This window comes from Cyprinodon tularosa, unplaced genomic scaffold (genome assembly GCF_016077235.1).
Source record: "Cyprinodon tularosa strain WSP-4 unplaced genomic scaffold, ASM1607723v1 ctg84, whole genome shotgun sequence".
Taxonomy (NCBI): Eukaryota; Metazoa; Chordata; class Actinopteri; order Cyprinodontiformes; family Cyprinodontidae; genus Cyprinodon; species Cyprinodon tularosa.
The window spans coordinates 1,647,672-1,668,497 of NW_024039607.1; the positions used below are offsets into that span (position 1 = coordinate 1,647,672).

The window sequence follows — 20,826 nt, forward strand, 5'->3', positions numbered from 1 at the left end:
TGTAGCTTTGTATAGAATTTAAGTAACAAACATTGAAGTATCCTTACAAAATGACACCATGCAACATACATTAGAAATAATTTTATTGGGTAAACAGAAGAGAGGAATTTAGTTTTCACTTTATTTTTGTACAACATACCACAACTACACTGACTTTAAAAAAACTATTAGGACAACTCTGCTAAAGTCTTGAGTCGTCCCTTATTTCTACATCGTTGTGTTGGCAAATCATATACATAGCATAATATCAGTTGCCAATTTCAAAGAGGGAAAAAGAAAAGAAATGTGCCTGTGATTCATACTAGTCACATAGCCTTGGAGCTGAATGACATGGGGCCTTTATGTAACCCATCTGGGACTCATTTTTCAACTGATATGAGACCCATGTGTTAGTGTTAGTAGAGTTTAAACATGCAAGTTACTTTGTGAAGAGTGGATTACTGTATTTCAGGTTAAAATGATTTTAAAAATCACTAACAACTTTCATATGGTGGCGATTTTCTACTTTCGTGCCCTGCACTAAAAGTATGTGGACTAATGGAGCAGAGCCACCCTGAGAAACGGATGAAATCACTGTTTTTAGATACCTCATTAATCAAGCTTGCATATCTTCATGCAACAACAAACAATGAAATCTTCAGGAGAAATCAGTTTTATTTCAGGAAACATTTCATATAAATACAAACAAGAATGTTCCAGTGTTCCTTTTGTTTTAAAATGAGTTGCTTAAGGTATTTATTTTTTCTTACTTTAGTTCTTTATCGTTGGGATGATGAAAAAGTGTTGTTTCATGTATCTACCCTGCAATTTATCCCTATCTCACTGCCTAGCGGCCATGTTATCAAAAGTCTGTATAAATGTATAAAGAAAGTTACACATTCTTGGCTGTTTCACTCTTTTTTTAGTAATAATGGACAGAAAAACAGTGAAAGATTTATTGCCTCGAAGCACATTGTGCTTAGAGAGAATTATCCTTATCAGATAAGAAAAAGGTTTCAAAGTTTCGACCAATTCTTTTGGAATTCTAAACAGGAAAAGCATTGCAGCGTGGGAAGGACAAAGTCCTTTCTGAGCACTAAGTGCTCCAACTATAGCAAAGATTGAACTTCCTGTTCTCGTTGAGTCCTTCAAAGACATGTTTTTTCTTTGTAAGTCCTTGTGGTCTCATTTCCAGAAACTTGCTCTAACTATACGTATATTGAAACAAAAGGCAGACTTAATGATGCTTCCTTGTGTTGGAAAGACTGAATAAGAGGAAGATGCACCTCCTGTTGGAGGACCTTTCACCCCGGATGGTTGTAGATGCATTAACAGTGTTCTGCAGAGTACTATGCATTGGGAAATTACCATCACTGACGCAAATATAACAGAGGTAATCTAAAGCGATATTGTTTATAACTGTAGTGTATTTTATGCAATCAGATAAACTTAACTGAGTGAAGTTGAATGAATCTTATCAGTGTACACAAAGGACTCATTCTGATGGCAGTAACAGAGTCTCTCTGCACACAACTCAGATTTTTGGGTAAAAGTTCTCAGCTTAGGAGGAATCTGTTTAGTATTACAATATTCGACAAGTAAAGTTAGGAGTGATGTGATAAGGGCTGAACCAATTAATCGGATTAATCTTGATTAATTGATTATTGAAATAATCAACTATTCTGGTAACTGATTAATTGTTAACTAGAGTATAGAGACTCTAAAATAAGCCTTTAGCTGACAGAGAAACCCACTTAGAGCAGTAATTATATAAAAAATGTAAATAAAATTCAAACATTTTGTATTTAAGATTGAAAGTAAAAGTTTTCGTCTGTCAATATGCTCTATCCAGAACTCCTCACGTGGAAACATTTTAGTTTCACCTGGTTTAATTTAGTTTTAAAAAAAACTTTGCTATCCAATTATTAATCAATTAATCAAACAAATAATCGATTTGCAAAAGAATTGTTAGTTGTAGCCCTAGATGTGATACAGTTTATTAACTAGCATGCGTAGGTAATCCCACCCCTTGAACATCTTTGCATTTGCTTATGTAACCACAGCATGTGTTGGATGAGGATTTAGGTGATAGGAGAACAATAAGCAGTTCATTTTTATTGTGTGGAAAAGAGTTGTTTTCAAACCTTTAATAAACATCTGAGAAGGTTTGGTGTGCATTTGTACTCAGCTCCTTTCAGTAAATCATGTTTACATTTTTTGCTAATCAGACATATGGGATATTTGAGCTTCTAGCTGTGGTTTATTTATTTATTTTTTATTATTTAGTATTTTAACCATTGTACTTTCCAAAATAGCTCAACTTTAGTCATACTGGATGCACATCATCCACATCAGTTTGTTCACAGATACTCAATTGCAATTAGGTCTGTACCTTGAATGCTTAATTTTAACAGATTAATACCCTGATTTAAACGATTCCATTATATGGCTTTATTTTATTCTAGATGTTGTCCAATCTCAACTATCTGCAGCATCTGACTTTTTCTTGGTATTGTATTGCATTTAGCTCCATCCATTTTACTATTAACCTTTACAGATTATCTGTTCCTGCAAAAGAAAAGCACTGCCATTGCATAATTCTGTTACCACTCCGTTTAACAATAGTGATAGTGGATTTAGGGTGATATGCAGCGTTGCTTTTAGACAACACACATAGATTTACTAAATACTTAAATAATAAATATTTGTGGACAGTTTTTCCCACCAGTTATGGACCTATGCAGCTCTTCCAGAGTTACCCAACCTGATGACTGCTCAGAGGTGTCAAGTAATTAAATCAAACTCCAATCTACAAGGAAGTATGAATGTAATATTTATCATAAAAAAGGCAACTTGGGATAGTATAAGGTCAGGAAAAAAAGCTGCAAAAACATTTAATTAAATTAATAATAATTGAACTTTATCAATCTCATATTGGAGAAATTCACCTCTGCATTTAACAAATTCCCTTGGGAATCGGCGGGCTGCCATTGTGGGGTGCTCGGGGAGCAGTGTGGGTGTTAAAGGGTCTTCCTCAGGGACCCAGAGCTACAGTCTGTGGGAGTGGGGCTCAAACTCACATCCTCAGGATTCATAGCTCTATGCCCTGGTTTATGGTTTAATTTTACTATATTTATTAAATCCAAGGCACCTGCCCATAAAGGTGTCCTGCTGTTAAAGATATTTATTGGAATTAAAATGTATCATAGAAATAGACTGGATAGATCTGCCTCTATAGAATTTTCTTAAATATTGGGACTAATACAGATAATAATATAGGATCTGTGGCGCTATTATATACATACTTAGTTGCTCTAGTGAAATCGCATTTTTCAGTATGTGTGCCAGAGAACTTTTTACTTTTAGTTGTTGTATTTGGACACAAATATCTGACTTTTTTTCTCACTACTTCCTCCTTGCTACTTCTATGCATAAAGAACACTGATAATGAGATTGATGTGGAAAGGCGGCTGGGAATTATTGCAGATGATGGATTGGATTCTAAGATACAAGACATTTCATTTTTATTAGTATCTCTGTAAACAATCCCAATAAAATACAGAATTTGTTGTTTGTAAGATAACAAATTACATTTAAAAGAAATCATGGGATGTTAACATTTTTGTGTACTGCAGTCAAGGTAAGATATTAAAACATCAGGACATAAAACTCTAGGCAATGTGTTGAAAACAGAAAATACACTACCAAAAAAAAACAACACATAAATGGGTAGAAACACATGTCAGCATTTGGGAAAAAACTGTAAGGAATTAATGCTACTAAAATTTATTAAAAGACAGAAAAATAATTATTCTAATACCTAAAAAATATTGAGTTTAAAGGGATTTGTAGTGAATCCTGTGTCCACACTGACTAAACTATGGATTATATCTTGGTTTGGTGGCACTTCAGAGATTCAAATGAAAATAACTAATGAAAATCTGCACATTTTAGACAATTATAAGAAAATGACAATAAATGGGCAGATGGTCGCCACAGTGATAGTTCCAACAGTTTAAAAACAGTTCAAAGATTTTTTTAAAAAGTTATTTAATGATCTGTGCTTTGAGCAAAAACCGTAAAAAGTCTTAAAATATCTAAGTAAGAGAAATACTAATAAAGAACAAAATGGTTCCTTGTAAAGATGTTGAAAAGGTGTAGTTTGGACTTAACTGATGAAGGACTTTTTTTAAATAGTGAGGTCCTTTATTGACTTTTTTTTATTATTATTTTTGAGTGCTTCTTGTACTTTATAATATTAAGATTTATATGATTGATAATAACAATTGCATAATTGTTTTTGGACCATGTTTTAGAAGTCCAGGATGCTAGGCTGCTTAATATAACAACTTTATGCCACATCTGTAATTTTGTCTTCTTACTGTAAAGTTACAGGTACAAACAAACTCCAGGGAAAATTATTTATTTTTTGCCTGAGGTTGTAGTTCCCTCTGGCTAGTAAGTCTGGCCTAGTCTCTGAGAAAAGAAGTAAAACAGTATTGACAGTGGGGAAATTCAAGCATAAGAAGAGCTCCAGAACAGAGGAAATTCTGACATCCCTGAAGCTGATTCAGATGGAGACTGCTGTGTTCAGGCTAGAGGCCTTGTTTCTTTTCCAAAAGGGGGAGATGGACCAGGTTTCCTGCAGCTACGCAAGAGCCAAATGCCAAGTAAAAGAGTTTAAGCTGGGACAGAAAATTTCCACTTTTTCTGAAAACCATACATTATGCAAGGTTTCTGTATGTGAATGTCAAATTAACTAAAAATATGATAAATTTTAAACATATTTACCTCCTTATTTACATGTATATGTGAAAAATCTGTCTGTCTGAGGATCTCACCATTATGAGATGATGGACCACCACCTGCACAGTGCGCTTCATACTCTCTTAGTACATGCAGGTAAACACAAGCAGGGCTCCAGCCAGGAGACGGACAACTACCTTTATAGGCAGAGATGGCGTGTCTGTGGCAGGGTTCGAGAGGATTCCAAAACAGCTGCCCTGTAAAATCGACTTGGATAATTATCAGTGTTCTTTTTTCTACCCCATAATATGCAATATCATTGCTGCGCCGGTGTGAAGCCGGCTGTGGATTAGTTGTGTAGCAGCCTTTTTTCTCCTCCTCCCTAATAAAAACATCCTCAGTGTCCAACCCTATTTCCTCTACTGTATTGGTGTCAGTTTAACTTCTTCCTTGTCAGTCTGTCTTGTCTCTGTGTTCTCAGATGGAAGATGCTGAGCGTGAGTCTGGGTTTGAGTCATGCATATCATACATGGTTCTGTTATAGCTTAAATAAGGTGATTTAGAACTTCACAGTACTCTTTACGCGTCTGGGACCTGTTATCAAACGATGCTTCCTTCCATGGAGGCTGGCATGTTTCAGCCAAAGTGTCTTCTGCAGAAAACTTCGTGGCACGTAGACTAACTCATGTATCCAAACCTTTCATTCGAGGCACCCATGAAACTTTATCCTTTTTGCCGTGTGAGTAGTACCCAGCTGTAAGTTTCAGAACTTTTGCTCCTCAATCAGCTGTATTAACACAGTGTTTGACTTCAATTATTCTTACAACTAATAAGCAAGCGTTCTTCCTTATCATTGCATTCAAACCAAACTCACTATAACTAAGAAGAGTGCCCCTCAGTGGCAACTGCCATACAACATATTACTTCACTACAGGGCAGATATATAGTTGCCTACCAGTATGGAGAAAAGAATAAAAGATAAATATAAATAATAAGATATATAAAAATAATAGTTATTTGTTACTCGAGGCCCTAAAGGATAAAAATACATAGAAGCACCACAGATTAGATTATTGACTCTAGTTGTGCCATGGGCCAGCAGGTGGTTTCATGTGCATGAAGCTACAGGATAGAAATCCCTTGAATTCCTTTTTTGAAGCCAAATGAAAAGCCACAAAGAAATATGCAAAACAGATGCAGTTAGAGTTTAGGTAGATAATGGTGAGTCACACAATACAATTTCTATAAACTGAAACATGAAATATATATTTTTGTCCCCAGTTTTTTGCTTGCTCCCAATTAAAGAGAACATTTTGGGCCGCCCCTGTCAACCAACATTTTATCATTTATTGAAGGCAACCATTAGGTGTTCAGGTGAGCATCTTCTCTTGTTAATATCTCAGTTAGTCTTACATGATAACACAATGCAAATGCATTCAAAAGAACCGTGTGCTTTGATCTGATATCCAAGTTTAAATGTTATCCTGTCACTGCTCATTTTATTACACCTGAGCGTTTCACTCACGGCAGAGTAACTCTGAGCCAAGACTGTGAGCTGTTGTCGCACTTAGAAAAGGGAACATTTTTCAGTTATTTCAGTATAAGACACCATTGTTTCACAATGTGTTCTTGCTGCTCATTCAAATGTTGTTTCATTTTCTTCAACACTATCTTCTTGGTGAGTACTGCCAACAGTTTCATTTTTTTAACGATCATGTTAAAAAAGTTTACCAAGTTTACCAAGTTTACCAATATAGCCCAAAGATACAACACAATGTAGATGTATTTGAGTTAGTAGGGAAAAAATAACGATGTTTGATATACCCAAAATCTGATATACATCTATTTATATCAGATTTTACACATAAATGTATATCAGATTTTACAGGGGAACAATGTACTATATGTCTAATAAGTGCAATATAAGTGCAGAAAATACAGGGATTCAGTTTAAAAGAGTACACTTTCTTTAGTTTATCTTCATCAAATTATAGATCAAAAAAGAATCTATTGCCCTATGGTTTTCTATTAATTACCAAAGCAAAAAGAACATTTCAGAGATAACAAGCAGACAGGATTACCTTTTTTGCATGATTAAGTCCCTTCAGAACACCTTGAACACAAGCTTTTGATACTTTTTTTGTTAAAAATTTTGTTTTAGGCACTAACAGCCTTTATATATATATATATATATATTTTTTTTAACTGGCAGACACAAAAGGAAACTTGGTGGCAGAGGAAAGATGCATGCATAACATTAAAGCAATGACATAATTTGATAATATGAACCACAGTGTAGAAAGGCCTGTATCGTTGGCCCTACACTTTCACCTGCCAGATTCTATTTTCTTCAGGTGCCTTTAAAATCTCCATTTGGAACATTGGCTCTTGTCAAAATGGCTCTTAATTCATTAAAAGAAGGACTTCTGAACTCTGTTAAGAATTATGTTAAGACCTTATCAGATGCTATGTTCAAAATATTTTGTCTGAATTCCTTTAGATACATTTTAGGGTCCTTCTTATATTACTGATTTTTAATTTTATTTCTTCAACAAAGTGAAAAAGTGCTGGTGCCTTCTGTTATTCTTCATTACTTGACTATAATTATAAACTGTTGGAGAAGATGACATGTTTTAAACATAAAAAAGTCAGAGTACTATTTGGCTACAGTTGTAGATTATTTACATCTTTAAACCTGAAGAGCACTTTTATTCCTAAAAATATTTTGTTTTTTTGTGCTAAAATCAGTTTTTCTGTTGTTGGGCTAACATGACATACCGGTAGTTTGTTTTACCCCAAGTCTGCTTCTCACTGGCTGATAAGTCCAACGTGGCATCGCTTTACATAGGAGACCAGGCTCTGGAGCTTCTGAGTTTAAAACCAGAAACAATTTTAGAATTTATCAAGATTTTACTCAACTAGTTTAGAGAACACTTATCAGTCCTTTTTTTTGACTAAGCAAGTGTGAAACAGACTTTACAGCATGTCTGTTAATATGGACATAAGTACTTACAATAGAGGGAAAATTGCAATAAAAAGCATTATGTCTACATGCTAATCAGAGATGTAATCAAATTGAATTTAATCGGAATGAAGCAGTATTCTAAATGTTTGATGTTGGTTGTTATTGCTTAAAATTGCTACAGCAACATTGTGAGTTGTTTCTGTCCCTCAGGCATCTGGGATTGCCCTTATCACAATTGGAGCCCTGCAATACTCCACTTACAGTCAGATCGGGACCTTTGCAGGGAGTGGGTTGTCCAAAATCGCAATCGTCCTCATTGCTGTGGGAGTCATCATCACTCTTGTGTCCTTTTTGGGACATTTTGGGGCATTTCAGGATAACTCCTCCATGCTTTCTTGTGTATGAACCAAATGTTTGCAGATAGGTTTGAGACGGTCTTCTTTAAATGTGATTTAAGTTTATTCAAGGCTAACTCATTTATCTCCCTTTCTTGGTGGATTAGTTCATCTGCATCCTGATAATCATCATCTTATTGGAGATATGTGCTGGAGCTGCCTTTTATATATTTCGCAGCAGGGTAAGGCATTTTTATCATTCCTGTTTGGAATAAATAACAAAAGAAATAAAAACCTAAGGGGGCATATAAAGGTATTAAAGTCAGTGGCTGAGGGATGCAAACGCCATATAGATTCTTTTTTTTTTTTTAAACAAATTGAAATGGCCCTGCAACTCAAAAAAAGGACTGGCAAAATCAAACTGAGTCTATGAAACACGAGATTAATACTAAAGGCCCATTTACCCTACCCTTTTGAAACCGTGCTGAGATCGGTTCGAGCATGGTAACCAAGATAACTGTTGAGTGTAAATGGCAGGCACAACTGAACCGGACCGCGCCAGACACAACCAAACCATACTAACATGAGGCCAGTTCTGGTTCTCAGATAAGAAAGAGTGCAGGAGCAAACCGCATGATCTCCTTACAGTCAGCCTCCATAATCATGAAATTACAGACATTCATAAAAATACTAGCTTCCCTACCGTGCCACACGATTTCCAGTGATGACTCTGCAGTGTGATGAACCTCTAAGCCCTGATTAGACTATCGTTTGTCGTATCCACTTCCCAAAAGTCGACTCTGTCAAGTAAATTTACCAAAGGCTGCATTCTTTGCCTGACTCTCCGGAAACAGCCCAAGTGTTATGGGTGGCACCATGTTTGTTTGCTTGTTTAGCATTTACAAACCACACTAGCACAGTTCCTCTCTAGAGGTAATCTAGATCAGGCATCCCCAACCTCGGTCCTCGAGGCCCACTGTACTGCAGGTTTTGGAGGTTTCCCTGCTTTAGCACAGCTGAGTATAATGATTGCAGTAGACCAAAAGCCTGTTAATCAGCTTTCAATTCAAATCAGCTGTGCTGGAGCAAGGAAACCTCTAAAACCTGCAGGACAGCGGGCCTCATGGACCAAGGTTGGGGATGCCTGATCTAGATAATCTAATCAGGGCTTACAGACGCAAAAAGCGACGACAGGAGTTGAGGTTCATTACACTGCTAAGCAGAATAATCACAACAAATCGTGTGGAACAGTAGGGAAGCCTGTATTTTTATGGTTTCCTGGGCCTCCTCCCAATGGGACATGCCTGCAGCACCTCTTTGGAGAAAAATGCTCAGCCAACCTGCAGAGAAAGCTAATTTTGGTGGCTTGATGTTGTTCTTTCAGTCTATACTCCTACCTTCATTTCATGACAATAGATGAAGGTAGGAGGAGTATAGACCATTAAATTAAGAGCTTCGCCTTCACCTCATGACAACAAACCAGTGCAGCATCCTCATTATGGCCGTCTATCAATTTCCGGCTCAATTCTGCCATCACTAATTAACCAGATGCCAAGATACTTGAGCTGCTGTACTCTCCTTTAACCTGGAGAGGGCAAGCCACCTTTCTCCGGTTAAGAACCATGGCCTTGGAAAATCCTGTCTATAGAAAATTACATAAATTATGAACAAGGCCGGTAACAGAGCGCCGACAACTTTGAGTCCAAAATATCCTGTCCAACATAATACCAGTAATGCAGCCCAGACTCTGTAGGCTCATCAGATTCAGCTCAGATTCAGGATTTCCTATCCTAACTGGGAAAGGAATTTCAGAGTGGGGGAGTCACATAATATTGAACAAGAGCTTGAAGCTACAATTTAGCCGCTATGTTAATGATTTATAACTTCCAATTGTTTTTGCTACTTGAAGCATTTTTTTCTTTGCATGTGCTTTGTTTTGTATTTATTTTATTACAATAGTGTTTGCCATTGAAATTAAAACACAGTGCTTATGTCACCACAGATTTGTTTTTTATCTTTTTTTGCAGACTGTCCTCCTGCAGGTGAATAGCGGCATCAACATCCAAGCTAAGGCAGCGGTACATGTTTATAACCCCAGTACCCGACATGCCATAGACAGAATTCAGGAAAAGGTGAATTTGAAGAAATATGGAAAGATTTCAGAGATCCATTCAAGAAAAGAGGATTTAAAAAAAACAGTTGTAGAAGATGTAGTAAACCATTATTGCCTAATGGTGATAGATTTTTTTTAATTACCAGGAGCCAGAACAAGTACAGTGATAAATGTCAATGCCCTGACAATGTGTATGTAGATACTGCAATTTTTTGTGATTTATTCAAACTGTTCTTTTTGTAGTATTGACTGATTAGAGAAAATAACACATTTATTGCTCCTCGAATTTACATATGATAAAAATCATATTTACAGGTGTTTTACCAAGGTAATTATACCCATTAGAACATATATCCCCTTTATTGAGAAGGCATATTTAGCAGGAATATTAAATCTATACTAACTTGTGATTTCAGTGTGATGAAGATGCAGCAAATCTGCCGAATTTACATTTGGCGGAACATGTTTCCTCCACCACCAGGCCGCTGTAACACGTGCTGCCGAATTCCAGCTAGCCTGCAACTGATGGAGGCTCGCTATATAAGGGCTGAATGTTCCACTGGCCATACCCAATAGGTGGTTGAGATGGCCCTTAATGTGGCGGACCCGCCGCATGAGTAGTGCTCCGGGTTAGCGTTCAGGGGCCGGTTTGGGATTGGGCCACAGACTATCAGGCTTACCCTACCAGACAAACAGCTTGTGCAGTTTTTATATTATGTGCATTTAGTGTTTTAAGATTTCTCTCCAAATGTTAAAATGAAATTTGCAGATAAACGTCTCTCAGGCCCTGATCCCCCAGACACAGGACAAGGGCCGAAACCCAAGCCCCACAAGAGCGCCACCAAACTGCCCCAGCAGAGCCCTCACCCCCCAAGTATCTGAGAGAGCCAGGCACCCTGGACAGCCTCATGCACCACTGACCAGCTCAGTGCCCCGGGAGCCATGGCATGTCACAAGTTGGCGCAGCAGATGGGGGAAGCTGGGGCGGCGAATCAGAACTAGACCCAATCATAGCCCCAATCCCTCTAATCAGACACACACATAAAATATAACAAAACAAAGAAAGAAAAGGGACAGAAAAAAAAAAAAAAACTTTGTGACCAAAAAGCTAAATCTCCTTTTCTCATTTGTCCATGTTAGCACTGGCAAAACATTTATCTTATTTTGTAGGTTTTGGTTCTGCAACATGACCTATCAGCCGTTACATAATGCTGACTTCTTAGTGGATCTAAACACTGGTGTTCTAGTAGTCTACTGGTGAAAACAAGCTATCACTTGGTGGGTTTTAGGTTAGTTTCTTCACCAAACCACTGATTTCCATCTATCTGAGTCTGACAGATCAGATCAGAAGTTTGAAATATTGATATATTTTCATGTTCCAGCGGGACAATTACACCACAAGCACATCAGCTGCAGTAAACACTGAGCTTCTCCAAAGGCCTCTGAAAAGCTCTGAGCTGGGAACATGTGTCGACTAGCATTAATTGCTGTATCCTGCTGGGATGCCAAGCATTTTCAATAAGCTCTTCTATTTCTCAAGAAAAGAGTTGTCAAATATTCCATGAGGTTTGCTCTAAGAGCTCATTGATAGCTTATAAAACTTATGACCAAATATAATCTGCTAAGGGACATTAAAAACATTATCAGTGTTCTGGGTTCTGTAAATATAACTTTCTTCTTATGATGATTAGAGAGCTGCTCAGGGCTGCTCAGTGAAACAGTGGGTAGCACTGCTACCATGCAGCAAGAAGGTTCTGGGTTCAATTCCTGGCCTGGGTTTCCTTTTGCATTGAGTTTGCATTTTCTCCCTGAGCATGTGTGGGTTCTCTCTGGGTACTCCGGTGTCCTCCCACAGTCCAAAGAACTGACTGTTAAATTTAATAGGCTTCTCTAAATTCTCCTTAGTTGTGAGTGTGTGCAGGAATGGTTGTTTGTCCTGTTGGTCTTTGTGTTGCCCTGCGATGGACTGGCGACCTCACAAAGGTGTACCCCGCCTCTGGCCCGTAGACAGCTGCACCAGCACCCCTCATGACCCAGCTTGGGATAAGTGTGATAGAAAATGGATGGATGATTAGAGAGAATATTTATTTATTTTTTTAAGTAAGCCCATTTCTGTTTTTATAAGGGCATTGAATATATGTATTGAATCACTAGTCAACTATTTAAAAGGAGTGGTTGAAATATGTATATGAAGTCTTCTACTGCTTGCCATCCAGGATAACTGCTGCTACCCATCTCTAGCAGTCTATAGGTGAAAGGCAGGCTGCACCCTGAACAAGTCGCCAGTCTTTGCAGGGCTATAAAGCAAAAGTAGCAAGCACACCAAAAGGGAACTGTAGGGACCAATTCACGACATAGTAATGATTCTGGACTGTGGGAGGAAGCTGTAGTACACAGAGAGAACATGCAAATACCCCAAGGTCAGTAATTGAACCAAGGACCTTCTTGCTATAACAGTGTTAAAAATAATACCACCATTCAGTCCCTCTTAAATTAGAATAATTTATTAAAATCAATTATGAATGTATGCTAACGTTTTACCCAAACAGTATTTCAGAATGTGTACCTTTGTTTTTAAAACTGATTAAACGTATTCAAGGTATCCGGAACATTCACTTTTAGGAAACTCCAACTTCTAACTTTCATTGTTAACTTCTTTAACTTTTTTTAACTGCTGCAGTTCAGCTGCTGTGGCGCTGAATCTTACACTGACTGGTTCAGCAGTGAGGGCTGGAAAAACCATGATGCAGTGCCAGATTCCTGCTGCCCGGAGAAGACAGAAGGCTGTGGACAAGACAAGGAAAAAGTGTTCAAAAAGGTCTGCTCTGCTGAGATATTTCAGCTTAGGAGCCTAACCCCATGTCTTAGGACAAAAATTCAGCTTTTTGTCTTTTTCTTCAGGGATGCATCTCAGCTATAAAGTTTTTTCTGTTAAAGAATCTGGTATGGGTTGGCGGTGTCTGCATCGCTCTTGGAATCACTGAGGTGAACTACTTAAGAAACCAACCTTAGATTATGTTTGAACATATTCATCATAAACTAAAATATCAATCTAATTATTATTATTATGAGTAACCTTTTTATTGACTGCATCTAACGCTTAACTGCTTTAATCGTTGCAGGTGTTTGGAGTGTTAGTTGGCATGTGCCTGTGTCTCAAGATTAAAAGCAAGAATTATCAAAACATCGACTGATTCATCACAGCAGCCATCTTAAGACAGCTACTAAGACACTAATAAAATGTTTGAACATCATTTTGCCTTTCTTTCAAAATCCATGACTAATTATATTCCTAAAAATTATTTTGTACAATATGTGACAAACCTGCTGTATTTGAATGATCATGGTATCTGTGTGCACATTGCTCTTATAACAAAGGACAGTTTGGACTGCAATTATTGCTACATTAATCTTATATTATTTAAATCCTTTTATAATTTGTATATTATTAGTGTTGTCAACTTGCATTTTACATGCAAATTATTCTATTTAACCGGTTTGACTGAGTCTAATGGCAACAGATGCTCACATCAGACAAAACGATGGTGTTTCAAAGATCTCAAAAGAAGAATAGGGGTGTATTACAACTGACACCATCATCATCATCATAATAATTGGTCATATTGCCCTTTGGAGATTTTCTAAAAGCTGGCAGACTTATTTAAACCTCCCATACCTCTAACCCTTTAAGATAAGTCCACAAAAACTCCAAAAAGACAACATTTGGATCATATTTAAATATTAATCACAAAATTCCCAGTGGTCAAATATGGTGGTGGCACCATCATCATCAACTGGGAAGCTGGATATCTATCTGAGTGGGGCACAGATAAAAATATCAAGGTACATATTTGCAATCTTGGAGTTGTGATTAAAAGTCAACCCCAAACTGCATTGCTAATGCCTAATGAGCAAGTTTGGAGCTCTTATATTACTTAGATATAAGTTGCTTTTAAAAACAGAGCTAAAATCATTTTATACAGGTCAAAGGTCGACTCACTCCGAATCAACCCATTAATACTATAAATTAGGATACCTAATTAGCAAAGTTGTAATAAATTTTGGAAGTATAGAAGATGGTTAAACATAAGATAATATTGGAAGAAAAACTGCTTGTCTTTGAAAAACCTGAAAGTGGGCCAAATATTCTCTTTCAGTAAGAAAATTACCCCAAAAAAAAGTGGCAATGGAAAGTCTTGGATCAAAAATGTATGCTCCAAACAGTGAGGAGCAGGCTATAGAAGAGGATTAGAGCCGCTGAAAAAAAAAAAAAAAAAGTTAACCGATTTTTTAATTTTATTTCAGTTTAATATGGGGAAAAAAGTCAGAATCCTGAGGTTAAAGTCAGATATTCTAAGAAAAAAGTCAGCATTCTGAGAAAAAGTCAGAAATCTGTTAAATAAAAATAGTCAGCATTCTGAAATAAAATGTGCAGCTATAACTATGGTAAAAAGTGTCTAAATGTAAGGCATTATGGCACACATTCAAAATGTGAAGCTAACAAAGTACTCAACAATTGATTGGAAAAAGGGAACTATTTGTGTCTTAATTCTTAGAACGACTTCTTAATTTTGAAGTAAATAAACACACTGCTAGCAGTCTGGTCTGGTGAAATCAAGGAAAAATGCCCTGTTCCTTTTTTAAGGAGCGTTTCCGTCGTGAACTACACTTCCCAGAATCCTCTGCGAACGTTCTCCTGCTAAAAGTCTCCGCCTAAACGTTAACAGGAACACGGAGAGCAGCGTGGTTGTTACAGAAAGTCGGAGATTTGTTCGAAAATTGAACTTTAATTGGAGCATAAAGATATAAGGTTAGGTAAACGCACATTTACAGAAGTTGAAGTTACAACCGTTGCTATGGGACTTAAATACATCTTATTCATTCTTTATTTTAAGCTAGCTGGACGCTTTAGCGGTTCTGGAAAAGGAATGCATTGATATATTAGAGTTTTTCTGGTTAAGCTTGCTTTTTTAAAGAAAATAGCATGAATTTTTTGTTGGATATATTATCTTTATTTTAAATCGATGAATACAGTGGATAATATGTGTACTGTTTGTTTTTAAGATACATTGTGATTGTACTCAAATGCGTGTCAGGTGTTTTATTGTATGTTTTTTTTTTTTTTTTTATCTTCAGTCAGCAGGAGCATGTCAGATGCTTTAATCGAGAAGATTAAGGAGCTAGAAGATGAGCTTGAGAAGCTCAGGTCCCAGCTGGGGCAAACCACCAGAGCTGGAGAGGATTTGGGAATGATGTCCTGTTCACCTCTCAGTGAAAGCCCAGACTGCACCATGTCTGACAGGAGCAGCAGGAAGAGGTCAGGAAAGCAGCGCCCCTTTGACTTCAGCTCCCATCCCCGGCGCCATGTGGCCCTGAAGCTGGCTTACCTGGGCTGGTCCTACCAGGGCTTTGCTGTTCAGGAGAACACAGACAACACAGTGGAAGCCAGGCTGTTTGAAGCGCTGCTGAAGACACGGCTGATCCAGGACAGACAGAGCTCCAACTATCATCGCTGTGGACGAACTGATAAAGGAGTCAGTGCTTTTTCTCAGGTGAATTTAATAAAATCAGTCCTTCAATGCCTTCCTAAATAACTGTAATACAAAATCCATTCTGACCCGCTTTCTGGTTCTTCGCAGAAGTAAGGTATTCCCACAGCATCATGCCACCATCACCGTGCTTCAAGGATGGCAGGCTGTGCTAAGCACTTTTTTATTTTCTACCACACAAAATAGTTTTTTTTTTACAAAGGCTTTGCAGTAATGTTTTGGTCTCATCTGACCGTAGCACCTTTGAAAGATACCTTTGCAGTCATCTATGTGGCTTCTTTCACATAGATGACAGCAAACTTCTGGTGTTTTTCTATAGAAGTTAGATTATTATATTGGAAAGTTAAAGTCAGCTGTTATTTCTTAGGTTTTTGTTGTTTTGCTCTATGCTTCTGCCGTTTTCTAATTTTATTTTGGAGTGTCAGAGTAAATAATTAAAAAAAATAAATGTCCAACCTGTTTTAGAAATCCAAAAAAAAAAGTTCCTTAATCCCTATTATGCGTTCTGTCTGTCTCAGATTAAGACTGAAGTAATAAACTGAACAAATTCACCTATATGATCATATTCATTTTTTCCCAGGTTATAACCATTGACCTGCGATCCACCCAGTTTTGCGGAGGACTCGGTGTCAGTCTCCCTGAGAGTCTCGATCTCACTGCCAAATCCAAGGAATCGACCTCTGAGCTTCCATATGTGAAAATGTTGAACAGAGTTCTGCCACAGGACATACAGATCTTTGACTGGGCCCCCACAGAGCAAGGTTTCAGTGCGCGCTTCGACTGCCAGTCCCGCACGTACCGGTACTACTTTCCCCGAGGGTTCTTAGATGTAGAGCTGATGGCAAACGCTGCAAAAAAGTGAGTGTGAAATTAAACTGAGATAAATATTTGTGATTTTTGTTGGATAAATATTTAATGGTGCACATCAGATATGAGGGGACTCATGACTTTCGCAACCTGTGCAAGATGGATGTGGGAAACGGTGTCCTGCAGTTTGAGAGGACCATCCTGTCAGCATCAGTCAGGCCTGCACACCCCCGGGTGGTTTCCAGTACAGATCAGCATGAGGTGTTTGTGTTTGAGGTCAAAGGTTTAGCCTTCCTCTACCATCAGGTAATAACAGCTTAACACACTCATTGCTGTCATTAAACACCTGTGTAACCTATCCTAATCTGCTGTTAACTACATATGTCTTGCTGCAGGTACGTTGTATGATGGCAGTGCTGCTTTTGATTGGACAGAAGCTGGAGGCTCCAGAGATCATTGATGAACTCCTGGATGTTAAGAATAACCCCAGAAAGCCTCAGTACAGGTGATGAAACAGCAGCCTGTTGGTGCTAAGGCTGCTTTTAATGGACAACAGAAGAATTTTGCTTTCAGGTCTTTGCATTGATCTTTGTATCTTAAAAAAAAAGGTTCTGTGGCTCTTAGTTTTGGACCTGGAAAGGATATCAGTCAGCTGACATATTTGGCACTTATTGTTGTTGTTTTTTTTTTTCTTCTGACATCTGCGGATCCATGCATATGTTTGCAGATACATTAGTGTATCTCATGCATTGTCTGAGATACATTGCATTGGTACAGATACATTTTATTTTATGTTTCTTGTTTAAATTGAGACTGGTATAACATTTTTATCATGGTAATGGAGGAGGAGAAAGCAATATCAGGTGAATAATTCAGCCCAAAGAAACTGGCAGCTCATATGGAGGATCGTTTGTCCTGATATACGAAACAGTATCTTCTAAAAAAAACCTTATCGGTCGATCTCTATGTCAAAGCCAACCTAATGCTGTTTTTGGTACAGGTTAAAGCACTGGTTGGATTCGTTATTGAATAGGAGCTGCAAGGGTAAACCACGGTTGGACTTGTTAGCAATACAAGCTCATAATGTTTTGGTTGTCGTTCTTTTTCGCATTTTCTACTTTGAAAAACTAAAGCAACAAGTTCAGTAAAGGAAGATGTGTATTTTGTGTGTGAAACAAGTATGTCAGTCATTTAAATAGATATTTTAGTTGAGGTCTGCTAAGTCCACTGATCTGTATTTATTCACTGGATAGCTGATTGGCCGTTGGTAGTACATGGTGCTGTGATGTCACCAGCCGCGATATTGGTACTTCGTAGTTAGACCAGTTGGAATGTAAACAATATATGCGCTGAAGCATTGAACAAAGAGGATTTTCTCATTTTCAGGGGGGCTTCAGTCTTTTACAACAAAGATAAGCTCATCACTTTGAAACACACTTACTGTTTCATAGCATAAATAGATTACTGTCATTTAAGGTAAAAAAAAATAGGGACATCACATTGCATATTCAGTATAAAGTCCATGAAGTCTATAAATGATGTAGTATAACATGTACAAATCCATCTGGACAAAATGAACGTGTCAATGGAGCATAATAATACTAATATAGATATTAAGATATAGATATTAGGAATATTACACACACACTATCTGATGATGTGCCAGAAGTGCTAAATTGACAATGTACTTCTCATATAAATGTATTGATTACATTACAGGCATTTTTATGGCACAACTCTTTGAAAGTGGGGAGTACCAAGATGGTGGCAGGTGACATCAGTTTTTCCAGCCTATCAGCAATCCAGCGAATAAATAGAGCTCAGTGGCTAAGTCTTACAAGCATGGCTGCCATATTTTGGGGTCAAAGTTGGTGGGAAACTTCCTCTTCTGAGGAACTTTCCAGATTTCAAGCTTTTGCATGCGTATTGTAACTATGTGGATTACAATATGCATGGCATTTGCTTTCACATGCATTATGCACTATGGAGACTATAACAAAGGGATGTAGATTGTTTTATAAATGGTTGAACATCAAGTGAAATGTTTTTTTTTTGTTTTTTTTAATGGCTACTTAAAAGGGAACACCGTTTTTTGTTTTTGTTTTACATTGGGCCCTTTATTTTACGATATTACATCATGTTCTACTCACCCATATGTTCCGAGGATATTCAGTTTTGTTATATCAAAGTAACGTCTTCCCATGACCAACGAGTTGAAGGCATTAACTAAACCGTTCATAATTTATCATTTATGGTGCGCCAGCATTCATAACATGTAGGCGAATCACTGTCCCCCAGACATCCGCGGTTATATTTTTTATATTTATATATTTTTTAAACAAAGCGGAGTGGGTATGATGTCATCTATGCTTGCTAACATAACTAACAAATGGTATAAAATGTATTGTATTAACATTAAATATTACATTAAATATGTATTATTCGTGAATAAACCAGGTAATTTCTAAGTCAAAGGCCAAAAGGCAGTAGATTCTTTTAAATCAAACTTGTATGGGTAAAATATTAAATGATAAAACCCCTCTAGGGTAAATTTATATTTTTTCTTCTGCTAAAAAAATATAGAATTGATTGAAAGATTAAGAGAAATTCTGTAGCTTCCTATTGATTACTTTTTAGATTGAGCCCCTAAAGCAGAGCCTCAAAATCCAGCCCATTAAAAAAAGTTTGCTGAGCTGGTTGAGGGCAATAGCAGGTAAGTTGTTAAAGTTTGCTTTCTCTGGTTTGCAGCATGGCAGTGGACTATCCTCTGGTGCTGTACGACTGCCACTTTGAAGGTTTAAGCTGGCAGCAGGAGACTGAGGAGGTTAATCACGTTCTGTCGTCACTGCAGCGACACTGGACGCAGAGTGCAGTCAAAGCCCACCTTCTGCTCGGGATGATCCAGGGTTTGGAGGAGAGAGGTGAGAATTTGTAGCTTTCAAAATGGCCAAATATGAAAAAAAAAATGTTTAGACTGATGGGGCTTGATGTACCAAAATGCAGCGTAAAGAGGAAAAAAAAACTTTTAATAGACTAGCTTCCAGCATAAGAACATGCAGCTAACACATAATGAGATGGTTTAGATTAAAATATATGGGAAAGACCCAGTCAAACTAAATCTTATTAAGACTGAGGGCTTTTTTTTCTTTTTGTAAAGGGGAAGAATTGAAATATTGGCAGAGACATGTAGCAAATTTGGTGCTATAAAGCATTTTGTTTTGTTGTGAAATGAGAATATAATGTTTCAAGAAGCCTGAATACTCATGCAAGCCCCTTTTAACACAACCAGCTTTAACAATTTAAGAGAAAAAAAACACTGGAAAAAAATGAAATGGTTTTTGAGTCATGCAAATTAGGTTGTTGCTCTCAAATCCACAGGTGGTGTTTCTTCCGACCATTGCTGGCTGCTGGAAGGCAGCAGGCAGAAAAATTACCGGCCGTTGATGCAGCGTCCATGCTGCGAGAGCCTGGAGTCCAGGATAAACCACTTTGTTAAAAGAGGAAGGCTGGAGCGAGAGGAGGGGGAGAACGGAGATGAAACGATTTACAGAGGGAAGAAATCCAAAAATTCCTACGATGCGCGCCCTCCATCTGTTTCCTCTGAGATCCCAAAACAAAGCTTCGATCAGAAAGAGGAGGATTAATTTCTGTTTTGGACCATAACTGACTTGGAGGATTTTGATTTTGTTGCTTTTAAGAAGACAAAAAAAGTAAAAGGATTTAATTTAAGGAAAAATATTTATTTTTTTCATTTATTTTAATACTTTTGTTTGTGAACTTTTTTTTTCTAATTAAGCATACTGTTTAGATAAATATTCTCAGTTTTCTCCAGATTTACGAGTAGCAGTATGCAACTCAGTGTTTCTTTTTATTTTATTCTAACAAATGAAATCAGCATTTGAAAGCTTTTTTGTCATTGTGTGTTTTTTATATATGAGATTATCTTTATCTCATAGAAAACTATATTTGATATTCCGGAAATCACTACAGATACACGATCTTTTTATAGCAGCCTACATCCTTATTTCATGCCAAGGGTATTTTTCAGGTGTTCAGCAGTTGAAAGGAACAGATCCTAAGCAAATTAGAAATAGTCGAAAGAGGATTAATCTGCGTAGTAATTGAAGTGTTATTCTAATTATGTAAAATTAATAAAAAAAAAATCAAATGGTAAGAAATGTAATGTTTTGGTTTTTTTTTATTGGATTATTTTACAATAGTCAGTATTCATCTTAATTTTTGTATTTCTATTTTAATCTGCAAGCCCTTCAAATTAAAATACAGAGAAGGTGTTTGACCAGCAGTCAGTTTTCTTTGCAGGATAACCAAACA

The 20,826-nt window shown here is 37.3% G+C and overlaps 2 protein-coding genes across 5 annotated transcripts; both read left to right on the forward strand.

Annotated features, from left to right (window-relative positions):
* Positions 1-6,245: 6,245 nt before the first annotated feature.
* On the forward strand, positions 6,246-13,392 carry LOC119774969 (CD63 antigen-like). Its single transcript, XM_038272803.1, has 7 exons — positions 6,246-6,403; positions 7,901-8,089; positions 8,193-8,267; positions 10,053-10,157; positions 12,819-12,956; positions 13,040-13,123; positions 13,261-13,392. The coding sequence occupies exons 1-7, from the start codon at positions 6,347-6,349 to the stop codon at positions 13,330-13,332; spliced, it is 720 nt and encodes a 239-aa protein (XP_038128731.1). The 5' UTR covers positions 6,246-6,346; the 3' UTR covers positions 13,333-13,392.
* Positions 13,393-14,826: 1,434 nt separating this feature from the next.
* pus3 (pseudouridylate synthase 3) lies at positions 14,827-20,791 on the forward strand. 4 transcript variants are annotated; one of them, XM_038272744.1, is made up of 7 exons: positions 14,827-14,948; positions 15,282-15,690; positions 16,268-16,545; positions 16,617-16,800; positions 16,890-16,999; positions 19,243-19,415; positions 19,873-20,138. In XM_038272744.1, the coding sequence occupies exons 2-7, from the start codon at positions 15,286-15,288 to the stop codon at positions 20,136-20,138; spliced, it is 1,416 nt and encodes a 471-aa protein (XP_038128672.1). In that variant the 5' UTR covers positions 14,827-14,948; positions 15,282-15,285. The 4 variants fall into 4 exon arrangements, with proteins under 4 accessions (XP_038128672.1, XP_038128670.1, XP_038128671.1 ...); XM_038272742.1 differs by having other exon boundaries at positions 14,834-14,948; positions 15,275-15,690; XM_038272743.1 differs by having other exon boundaries at positions 14,835-14,948; positions 15,279-15,690.
* Positions 20,792-20,826: the final 35 nt, after the last annotated feature.